The following is an 11,543-nucleotide window of genomic DNA, read 5'->3' as shown; positions in this document are numbered from 1 at the left end:
CTTCATAGCTCGATGGTTTTTTTAGTTTTTCTTTTCTTTTCAAAAAACAAATTCAGATCCAATAACCAATATTCCACTCATCCAGACACTGAATATCATTATTTGAGTATCAAAAGGAAAAGAGAACAAGCAACAGTGCAGCTGGAAATAAACGAACTTTGCCTTTGGGGATTTTATAGCTGCATGATGGACCATAAAAAAAAACCTTTGATCGGCACCATGGCCGATATAATCTGCAAAGTTGGTAGGCCAATATAATTTCAAAAATAGTAGGATTCTTCAACCATAGGGAGTATAACATAGAGCAAGTTGTGTTCGTGTTTGTTTTGTTTGGAATTCATGTAAAATATAAAAATTATTATATCAATAAATCAAACATGAAATACATTTATTGTTAAATTCATATATAATTTTTTGTAAAATTTTAAATTGTCACTTTCATTTTTTTTTTCATAAAGGTTAAAAAGCTAATTTAAGCTCAAAATTTTATTCAAATTGATTTGCAACTGAATTCTAATTAAATTAAATTGATAAACAAAAATTAAAAAATCGAAACATAAAAAAATTCGATCCACAAAATCTAAATCCCAAATAATCTAATTTTAAAAAAATTTAAATCCAAAAAAGCTTGAAATTGATACAATCCAAATTTGTCATAATCCAAATTCGTAATGATGCGAACTCAAGATCAATTCAACTAAAACTCGTAAAAAACCAAATTATAACATGAGAGAACCAAAACTATAATTATATAAATTATTAAATAAATAAATAATCAATATTTTACTTAACTAAAAATTTTTAATTTTAAAAATGTTATTATTGATAATTATTAAATAATTATATCAATAATAATCAACAAAATTAATGTTAAATTTTTTAATTTCAATTATAAAATAAATTTAATATGAAACACACTGAATATTAATATCTAGTAATTTTTAATATTATCATCTTATTATATTTACAACAATTATTAGCGATATATTAATTAATTTAATAACATCTACCATTCAATATTGTAATTAAACATTTGGACAATTGATATATATCCAATTTTATTATATTATGTAAATATTAGTCAAAATAAATTTTTTTAATAATGCTTATTATTTAACTATATGAAATTTAAATACTTTAATTTTTATTAAAATTTGCACGATGGACTAAATAAAATTAATATATATTTTTAAAAATATATTATTTTTAAGATTTTCACATTAACATTTTTTAATATTTTTATTTAATTATATAAAAATAAAATTAATTCTTATTTCGAAATTACAAAATATGTTTATTAACTTATAAAATTTAAAATTTTTTTCAAACTTGTTTAAATAATAAACTTATCCAATTCGAATCAAATTAAATTTAAAATAATTTGTATCCGAAATAATCCGAATTTTAAGTTATCTGAACTTAAAATTATCCAAATTCGCAAAAACCCGAATCCAAAAAATTCAAATCTAAGAGATCCGAACCCGAAATAAACCCTAACCCAAAAAATCTGAATCCAAAAATAATTCAATCCTAACCCGTCCAAACCGATCCATTTGGCACCTCTATTTTTTTCGTATTTTTTATATTGTCACCATGGTGTACTTCAAACTTCCAGATCTAGACCAAATTATGTCAAAATTATAAAGCTGTTACCCTAACCCACTTGATGAGTAAAGGATCAGTAAATGAACCGGCTTGTTAAGGCATTTACAGGAGAATTCCAGCATGACTTACCAAAAAGGTAATAAACAAAGGCATAACAGCTACAAGTCAAAACAAAGATTTACATGAGAATAAGGTGGAGATCAGTTCACTCAAGGTGCTGTGTGCATGAAAGTATCATCATCTAACAGTTTTTCTGGATCTATCAAGTCTTCATCCAAATCTGTTGTTTCTCCTGCATAGCTGAGAACCTTATCAGACATGACCTGCCAAGTTAATTCAAAGAGATAAGTTGTGTCATAATAAAAGAACTCGATTTTCACCGATGATATTAACTCCTAATACTGATACATCCATGAAATACCAAGATCTTGCTTAGCCATTTAACAAAAGCAAGATTTATTTGAAAATTCTAAAGGTCTCTACCAAGATTAGTAAGATTCCATGATCCGTTCAACAAGAACCAGCTGCATGTGAAATCTTGCAAGAAAGGTGTTATATATAAAGTATCCTTACCAAGAGTAACTATTATCAATATATTAGAGATAATATCTCAATTACCTTTGTCACTTGCATCTCAGTGACAACATGCTTCATCCTGCTATATTGATCTCTGCCTGCAGGATTATGGGCCATGGACTTGACTCTGGCAAGTGCCTTCTGTAACCTTTCTTCCGATTGCTTCCTGCCTTTTTTCAGGAAATCATAGTCATCCTCCTTTGAGGGTGCACGTATGCTAGCGCCCTCAGTGAGTGTTTCTCGTTTGAATCCACGTAAACCACTTCCTTTCCGTCTCCAACGCAAGATCAGCTTCTCCAAAATTCCTACTGACCAAACTATCTTCCTATAGTTTTTCCTGACCTGGTGACCTCTTACATGAGCCTTTCAAAAAAAAAGAAAAAAAAAGAAAAGAAAAGCTAAAAGTTAGCGTCCAACAATTATGCCTGTCAAGAAAAGTCCTTGTTGGAGAAAGGAGTGTGGGATGACTGAATATAAGGCAAGCATCATGAAAGCTGATAAAATAGGGCAGCAATCGCAATGAACCTGAATCTTGACAATGCGTTGGCGGATATTCAAAAAGTCTTTTCTGCCCTTCCAACCACGAAACTTATTTTGTATGCGAATGGCAGCAGCATGCACACGCTCATCATGTTGTCCAGGCTTGTTTGACTTGACCGCTATAAGTGAAAGAGCACGCTCGTCTGACATTCCAAATTTATCATCTCCATACTCTTTTAACTGCCTTTTTTGAAAGGACTGCACCCTGAAGACTTGATGAATACGAGCAGCAGCTTGAGTGGCATTACGAACAGCAGCTAATGAGTCCTTCAGTGATGGGCCATCTGAAGCATCCTCATAGCTGAGTGGAACTGTGTTATTTTCTAAAATTTTCTGTATTGTATCTGCTCTAGAATCCATGGTATCATTACTGCCTTGGTTATCCAAATTGAGGGATACGAGGTGGGAACTCAAATCAAATTCTGCAAGATAACCGGAAATTCCTTTATGTCCATTGGCTGAGGCCAGGTCAGCAGGTGTTCTGCCTAAAGGATATTCAGGTGTTGGATCTGTTAATGCTCCAGGAGCAGCACCCAGTGAGAGAAGGGAAGCAACTGTGCGTTCTCTGATGTCAAAGACAGTTTCATACCAGCAGAAGCCAGAAGACTAAAATAAGTACATGATTGATAAAATACATAGATAAACTTAAGTAATATAAGTATCAGTGTACCTAAGAAAACTAGCCTAGGGACCATTATTTTTGGAAGCCTATTTGGAACATCTCCTAAAATTTGTTTTGCATACTCCATTTTACTTGATGATTCTTTCCTTTGAATAAATTCACACTTAGAGCAACCCTAAAGCCTAGAATATCCTTCTTTGTATAAAAAAGGTAGATGGGGAAAATAGCCAAAAAGATGAAAAAGACAAGACATGAACATTTTACTTTGATTTTCAAGTTGCTTACCTGCCACAAGATGCTGCCCAATGAAGTGCAGTCCATCCATTCACATCTCGGAAGTTAACACTCACACCGGCAACTATAGTGGGTTCTAAGGCCCAATCATAACCAAGTGCAGCTGCAAAATGAATAACACCTTGACCACCCTCATCCAATATATTAGGGCCTTTTCCACCTTCAGCTACCTTACGCAAGAGCCATACGTGTAACGTCTCTTTCAGCAGCTTCTGAAGCAGCTGCTCCTTCATTTTTTCAGGGAAAATATCTTCCCCTGAGTTAAGCCTCAACATCTGGTCCCATTCCTCAATGTCCTCCTTCAGCAATGAATTAATTTTACAGCTCAACTGGGATATATCAGCTACGTTATAGGTGTTAGAATAGGGAGAAATGGAGCCAAGGCACATTAATCTACCAAATCGAATATCAAGAATTTCATTGGCATTACTGCTAGAGTGATCCACAGTATCTGTATCTTGGATATGACTGACTCGGTATTCAAATTCTCGGATTTCACTACAAGCTAATCTGTTGGAGCATGTGACATAGAAGGGAACCCTGCCAGCCTCATGTCTCGGAGTGTAGCAACGAAGAACACCATCTGCTATGACCTCTGCTGGAACTTCTATTTCCCCGAACATGCATGACCACTTACAATTTTTGGCCTCATCTCTACTCTTCAAGAACCTTCCTGTGACGAGGATCTGCGTGAAATGAAATAATTAGGGGGAAAGAAAAGAATTTGATACATAAGAAAACAAGTAGTTTTTACATGTCACTCCAGTGAGGAACTAGTACATCAGTATTTCTGCATCATCAGTGAACAGTTAATATTTCAATGCTCACTTGTTTTGCATGAAAAATTTTTACAGCCTACCTTGATTTCAGAGCCTACATATGCCCAATTTGGAGAAAAATCAATAACGCTAAAAAGCTGATCATGGGAGAGGGAAGGACCCAGCATAAAGGTATCCAATTGCCCCTCAGAAGGAATAGCGGAAACATCAACCCCATTTTGACCTTCAACCGCATCCCAGTAAGCCCCAGAACTGGTCTGCATATGTGATTCATCTACATCTCCAAGTTCTTTACTCATCCAGCGGTTGAAACTATCAAGCTTCTTCAGACCTTCTTCTGCTAAAGAACCATCAAACAAGTGCTGTATCATAGCAGAAGAGTAAATGGATTTCCCCTCCAGTGTCAAATGGCTCTCTGAATCTGGTTTAGGAACATATCCATGGTTTCCATTAGAGGGCTCTGTTGGTTGGTTATTTTCTATAGAATGATCATGTCGCTTGTCTTGTTGCACATCGCGAATAACTTTTTCTTCATGAAATCCAGAAGTAAGATCATACCTCAAGTCTGGATGCAAGTTCTGATCCAATGGCCACTTCATTAAATGAGAAGAATCACCCTCAGAAGGCTGTTTACAGGACAAATTAAAGCTTAAAAGTAATTAATTGAAAGAAGAAAAGGTAGCATATACACCAACTGCAGCAATGCAACTACAGCATAACAAACAAGTTATCAGTTTTAAAGGACCTATGTTTGCAATTACAGCTGAAATTACCCTAAGTGCCATTATTAATATTGTCTTTTCTTTAAAATATTGCAATTCAACTCTTAGCCGGTATCAAGCAAGAATATTCAAAGCCATTATTTCAGACAACTATTGCAAAGAAGAATTCATGATTTCAGAAACTACCATTTGCATTTACTAATGGTAAACAAGGTAAATCACTCCATCACCTGCCACTCTTCTTGAGCAAGTGACTGATCCTTGATCTCCTGCTTTTCAAGAAAGGTGTTGTCGAATAGCTGCCCCATGGTATCATGTTGTTTTAAGGAAAATGGTGGCTGATATTGCGCAGATTCAATCCCAGGAGTACAATTTTCCAACACATCCTCCCATGAAGTGAAATCAAGGTTCTTCTGGGGCTCATATGTTATTCCAGCATCATTATACTCTCTATCCTTGTCTGGTTGGGTAAGTTGAAAACCACTGTTGGATGGCTTTCCGTGATAATCATCTGTTAGAAGTAAAGACCAGTAGTTAGAAAAAACTGAAAGGGCAGATCAACACTAAAAATGGAATAACACAAAAACAAACACCTAGCATACTTAAATTTGACACAGGAAATGGTTCAGAGAATCCAGTATCAATCCTCCCCACAAAAGGCTGTTGTGACTCAAGAAAAGAGTGGAAATGTGAACTTGCTTGATGATTATAGACTGCATTAGATATAATCTTCATTGGTAAGAATAACAAACAGAATATTGCATTCATTATCCACAAGCATATTCAAAATTACACAAAATTAATACCTAATCATTTATTAGAAATTGAGCCTTATTTAACTAAAAAAACACACCTGATTCGGCGTCTTCATATTCTGATGCCTGCACACTGTTCATGCTCGTTGTATCCGTAGTTTGTGAAGGAATTTGACTATTATTGGGATGCAAACTTGAAGATGTAGAACTTTCCACCTCAGAATTGGATATAATTCCTTCAGTTTCTTGGCGATATGGAATAGTTTCTTCAGTCTCTTTGATGCAGTTAAAATTGGTCCTATTTCCCTGACAAAATTTAAGAAAGTAAAAAGAGAATATTAGAAAAATGACTCTTCATGGGAACTGTTTAAGGAACTTATTGAAACATTACATAATGAGAAAAGGATTTAGTTCGATTAACAATGTAAATGTCAGGTTAAGAAATGTATTTGAAGATGTATAATCTCATTCTATGATGCTAAAGACCTTTAAGGTTTTAGAAGGAATTCAGGATCAATGTTTTAGTATGTGTAGTTGTTCAGATGCTAATGCTCTTTAAAACAAGGCATTACTAGAGAAAACATGAGAAAATATAGGAATTAGCAGCTTTTTATCCCCTCTCATTGCCAGTCTGCTCCTTTAAAAGCAGTTTAAGAAACTGCCTTTTCTTGATTCAGAAGATGAGTGGCAAAAGTGGTATAGAATGGCTAGTCCTAGTACAAAGGGGACAATTTCAACAGCAAATGCAAGATGGTCCAAGTTAATGTCACCAAAAAGACAGTAGAATATGAGAAAGACAAAAAAGAACTACATTCAAGGCAGCGATAGCCACACAGCTCAGATGGAAATAGCTAAGTAAATAAAGGGGAAGAGGGAGGACAAATAGTGGGGATAGCAACAGAGAAAATATAAAGTTTATATGGTTATGCCCAAACAGGATAAGGCTCTATCCAATTGAGCATAGTAAAGAACAAGAGCTAACATTAATTGCCGGCTAATATAAGTGTCACTAACTATAAATATATACTCCTAGATAATTTGAACTCATATATATAAATATATATATATATATATATATAAAGAAAATATAACTATACAATATATGATATCTCACCACTAATACAGTACAAAATAAACTATTTATCCTAGACCAAAGCCAAGGAAAGTTGGGCCGTTAAGAACCAATATGAGAAGAAAATGAGTGTACCTAAGATGAGAATGCCTCGATGGATGTGTGGTAAGACTAGAAGAGATAAAATCAAGAATAAAGAGATTCGAGGACAAGTATGGGTAGTATGAATTGAGGAAAAGATGAGAGAGGGCCGCTTGGGATAGTTTGGACATGTGAAACGTAGGTCTACCCAGGCACCATTTAGGAGATGAGCTTTTGGATTTGGGAGAGACCAAAGCTTCTAATGGTAGACCAGTAAAGATGTTGATGCAAGTAATAAGAAATTATATGAGGGTTAAGGAAGTAGATGAAAAGGTTGTTTTTGATAAAAAAGAGTGGCGCAAGAACATTCAAAACTACAACCTCATATGATTCCTTTTTGGCCTTTCATACAACCAACCCCAAAGTTATGAGATATAAGGCTTAGTTTGTTGTTGTTGTTGTTGTTGATCAACACCAAGAGACTATGTTTTGCTGGTTGAAAATTTGAACGCTCAATGAAAAATGAAGTTAAAATGAATGTAATTGAAAACATCAACTTGTTTTAGGACATCCAAACTCTATCAGTTCAATACATACAAAAGAAAAGACAAGAAAGGTGTCGAGGAATAAAAAGCTGCTACTTCAGTTTACATAAACTTTTTAAAGTCTGTTTTGACTGGGACATAATATTGATAATTCTGCACCCAGACTAACATCAAAACCTAGAGATAAATAGGTTTAAATTTCTAATTATAATCAGCCAAAGAACCTTCAAACAAGTCAAGCCATAAAAAATTATATAGAAACCTTTCATAGTTCTTTCAAGAGATGGATAATCAGAAGCAGGAGAAAAAAAGAAAAAGGTGATAGACTAATATCCGACCTTTACTTCGCGATAGTGGACAAGAACAATGTGTGAGAGATCCCTACACGTAGTAATCATTATGTCAGCAACCAAAGAGGGAGCTAAATAACAAGCCCTTCCTTATATTAGTACTACAACAGAGAAACTAATTACAGTTTCAAGCAAATAGCACGTGCATTTCAAACCAATAAAACATGAACCACATTAACAGAATTGATTGCTGAAATAAGAAATCTCCACCAACTTAACACATTGCTCGTTAAATATTCTAGTACCATAATGCAAAAAACACTATGAAAATACAAGGAACCTTAGGTTTATGTTGCTTTATGTTAACCTTATTGAAAGTTACAGATACAATTTGAATTTTGGGCAAGTTTTCCAAATTTAAGAGCAGAACATTAAAGTGATGAACAGACATCCAAATTTTTTATTTTGAATATAGAAACAATAGATCAAAATTTGTGAATGCATGTAATATAGAACTACCCTAGCAACAGAAAAAGAGAGAAGAAAAGTGCAGAGTATAGGCACTAGAAAAACTAAAAAATTCAATTGTGTGTACAGAATTGCCTCTGTGTATCAGCTTAACTGATATGAAACAAATTAAATCCTAGGTTCAAATTTTAGTAATAGAAAAATTCAAGAGCAAGTGTATAATTTTCAAGAACAAGAAAAAAAAAAGTATTGTGTGAATCTTCAAGGTAGGATTCACTGTGAAAATTTTAAAATCTCAGTTTCTTCATCACCAACCTTTAGACAATCAACTCCTTGAACCTCCAAAGTAGAGGAAGATTTTTTTAAAAAATCACATTAACAATTATTTCATTTAGTACAATGAAGTCAGTATAAGAAGAGTAACCAAAACTGAAAAGATTGTCAAAAAAATCTACCACCATTTGGGGCATAAACTTTTAAAGACTCACTCTTCAAGCATCCAATAACTGCGTCTTTGAAAATTTTCGTTTTCTTCTCCATGAGCATAGTAGCAATGCAGAACATCAATGCTTCCAGCCTGAAAAGATTTACATTTGTCCAATGTTTTTTACTAGAGGCACAAAAATTTTCATACAAAATGTGTTCCTTCTTCCCACAAAAGAATTCAAATATATATGAGGAAGTTGCTAGGAGATAGCTGACTGGTATCAAATTTAGAGTGTTTCCTGCTTTCTGAAAAATGGAAAACAAGATGAACCATCATTGATTCTTACCTTGAGTCTCTCATGAGCTTCCTTCACTGTTTTCCCATCCTTTTTCTTTCTCCAGTTATGGCCATCCTTTCTAAAGTATCTCAGTACCTTTCGATCAAAAAGAAAAATCGAACCACCTGAAAGTAGAAACATATCTTAAGTTTGGAAAATTCAATTTGGTATGCTAGCACATGTTCATTATGCACTTCAAAACAACCATCAATTACTAGTATAAACGTATTATGCTCATTATTGGAGAAGATTGTGAATCTAACCCAAATAAGTAATCTTACAAAAAAAATATGCAGACAAACCCTAGACATTACGTGACTTTGTTAACCATAATCAACAAATTATCAATCAAAGAAGAGGCCAAATTAATACCAAAATAAAAAATAAAAAAAAAATCAGACATCAGTAGATTTTAGGAACAAATAAACCATTGAAATTTAGAGGTTAAAGTAGTAATGTAATTTTATCGCATTTAAAAAGAGAAGAACAGCATTATGAGAAATACTGAGAAATAACAAATTAACAATCCTTATTCAAAATAAATTTAGCTATAGTATTGACAGCATAAATGGTTTTATATTTGAAGCACAATCCAAATGCCAGTTACTTTGCCTAAGAAACAGATTAAAAGATTTGGAGGATTCAAGACAGCACATCCTCAAGGAATTTTTCATAAAAGAAAACTGCAATCTCACAAGTCAAAGGTATCTCTAGAAATGCGAACTGAACCCATATGATGATATATACTAGATTGCAGAAGGAAGAGAACTCCAGAATCAAAAGAGCAAACTTTTTTATATTATCAAGATAATTATCAATCTATCATCATCTAACAGTATGAACAATCATAATGCAATTAAAAGATCATACTTGGCGGCATATGTGCAGGTTCTGGAGCAATGCTAAATTTCTTATAATTTTTAAGAATTTCACATATTTCAGCAGGCCGTAGCCACCTGTGCTGCGCTTCCGCGAGTATCTGCTTAATATCTGCACCAAACAAGACCAGAGCTCATTAAAATCTATGCATATAACTTAAAATCAACAAGTAAAAACCAACAAATTACTCAAACCCTCACATTAACTTCATAATAAAAAGCTTCCTAGTGTCAAGATAATGCAAGTTTTCTATACAGAAATGTCAACACAGTTTCATTTCCTTTTCAATTTTGACCCAAAGTGTCTTCCTTTTCAACAAAAATTAAAACCCATTTTGCTTAAATATTTTTTTCCTGCATAAAAGGAGCCAAATTAAGCTATTTTCTTCTATCTATCAAATCAAATCTTTCAAAAGAAAATGAAATTAAAACCTATCTCATAAACCAAATATTATAAGCAAAAGAGGACAAACTGAACAGCAAATTCCAGTAAATTAAATCATAAAAAAGAAAACATTGGAAAAAAATAAAAGCAAAATTCGAACTTTCACTAGAAACCCAAATTGAAAAAAACGTAAAAGAAGATAGAAGAACCAATTATACACATACCCAGTTGATTACTGAGGCCATAACGCCTAGTCTCTGCCATAATCTTTACTTGTTCTTTTCTCTTCAACTCTCTTTCTGAGCCCAAAAAAAGCCTTAAAAAAAGCTCCTTTATAAGAGCTGAAGTTGGAAGTATTTTACGAACCGTTAAAGCAAAAAAAAAAAAAGAAAAAAAAGGGAAAAAACGCGGTTTTTTGAGAAAAGAGAAAGTGGGTCATAAAAGGGAGACGGAGAATTTCCAAATATGGAAAGTTTATAGTCTAAATTATATATTTTTAAAAGAGAAAGAGAGAGGAAATCCCGACGAAATGGAAGTGGGATTATCAGCGAGGATCAACGTGTTAGACTTTCAGGTCAACCGGTCCACTTCTTGACGTGAGCTCCGGGTTACGATTTTTTCTTTTTTTTTTTTACTGATTAAAAAAAAAGTTCTCGTAGAAGAATTTTGGTTTTAATACTTCTGAAAATTATTATATAAAATAGTATTTTTATTCAATACATCAAAAATTATAAAATTATCCATTTTTAGATTTAATACAGAATTAATTATTGTAAATAATATATTAATTAATCAGAAAAAGTGTATGACCAGAAAATAATCTTAAAAGGTAACACAAGAACATTCATTAGTAAAATTTTATTTAAAATATTTATCTTATTTATAAAAATTAATCAAGTTGTAAATTAAATAAAAATATTCCTAACACATATCTGCAAAAACAAAAATAATATACTAGCAAAATGGAAGTTGAAAGATAAAGTTTTTATTTGAATTAAATTTTTAAAATTCTATTAACATAATATACAATTATTAATATTAAATAAAAAGTTTAACTTGGATTTTTTGTATGAAATTTTTTTTATTTATGTATATTAAAAAATCACATATTTATTACTTATTTCCACATTAATGTTTTTAATACAATTTGTTGCACTACAAATAAAG

General features: G+C 32.7%; 1 protein-coding gene across 8 annotated transcripts; it reads right to left on the bottom strand.

Moving 5' to 3' along the window:
• Positions 1–1,599: 1,599 nt before the first annotated feature.
• Positions 1,600–10,683, bottom strand: LOC111299855 (calmodulin-binding transcription activator 3-like). 8 transcript variants are annotated; one of them, XM_022895336.2, is made up of 13 exons: positions 10,601–10,683; positions 9,984–10,103; positions 9,123–9,238; positions 8,838–8,926; positions 7,930–7,972; positions 5,992–6,199; positions 5,732–5,851; positions 5,369–5,649; positions 4,497–5,042; positions 3,629–4,323; positions 2,707–3,286; positions 2,224–2,544; positions 1,600–1,928 (listed from the first exon to the last, which is right to left on the bottom strand). In XM_022895336.2, the coding sequence occupies exons 1-13, from the start codon at positions 10,638–10,640 to the stop codon at positions 1,815–1,817; spliced, it is 3,273 nt and encodes a 1,090-aa protein (XP_022751071.2). In that variant the 5' UTR covers positions 10,641–10,683; the 3' UTR covers positions 1,600–1,814. The 8 variants fall into 8 exon arrangements, with proteins under 8 accessions (XP_022751071.2, XP_022751073.2, XP_022751072.2 ...); XM_022895338.2 differs by having other exon boundaries at positions 4,497–5,009; XM_022895337.2 differs by having other exon boundaries at positions 5,741–5,851.
• Positions 10,684–11,543: the final 860 nt, after the last annotated feature.

Source organism: Durio zibethinus, chromosome 18, assembly GCF_047325235.1.
Source record: "Durio zibethinus cultivar Kanyao isolate XHJ-2024 chromosome 18, ASM4732523v1, whole genome shotgun sequence".
In the NCBI taxonomy this organism is placed as follows: domain Eukaryota; kingdom Viridiplantae; phylum Streptophyta; class Magnoliopsida; order Malvales; family Malvaceae; genus Durio; species Durio zibethinus.
The sequence above is the reverse complement of the archived record's forward strand: the minus strand, read 5'-3'. Positions and strand labels throughout refer to the sequence as shown.

Bases quoted from the DNA above. Each gene is read 5' to 3' on its own strand.
- LOC111299855 (XM_022895336.2), bottom strand. From the start codon at position 10,640: ATGGCAGAGACTAGGCGTTATGGCCTCAGTAATCAACTGG. The intron at 5,043-5,368 runs GTGATGGAGTGA...TCCTGTAAACAG, and splicing joins TTGCTCAAGAAGAGTGGCAG to CCTTCTGAGGGTGATTCTTC. The intron at 2,545-2,706 runs GTTCATTGCGAT...TTTTTTTGAAAG, and splicing joins AACGCATTGTCAAGATTCAG to GCTCATGTAAGAGGTCACCA.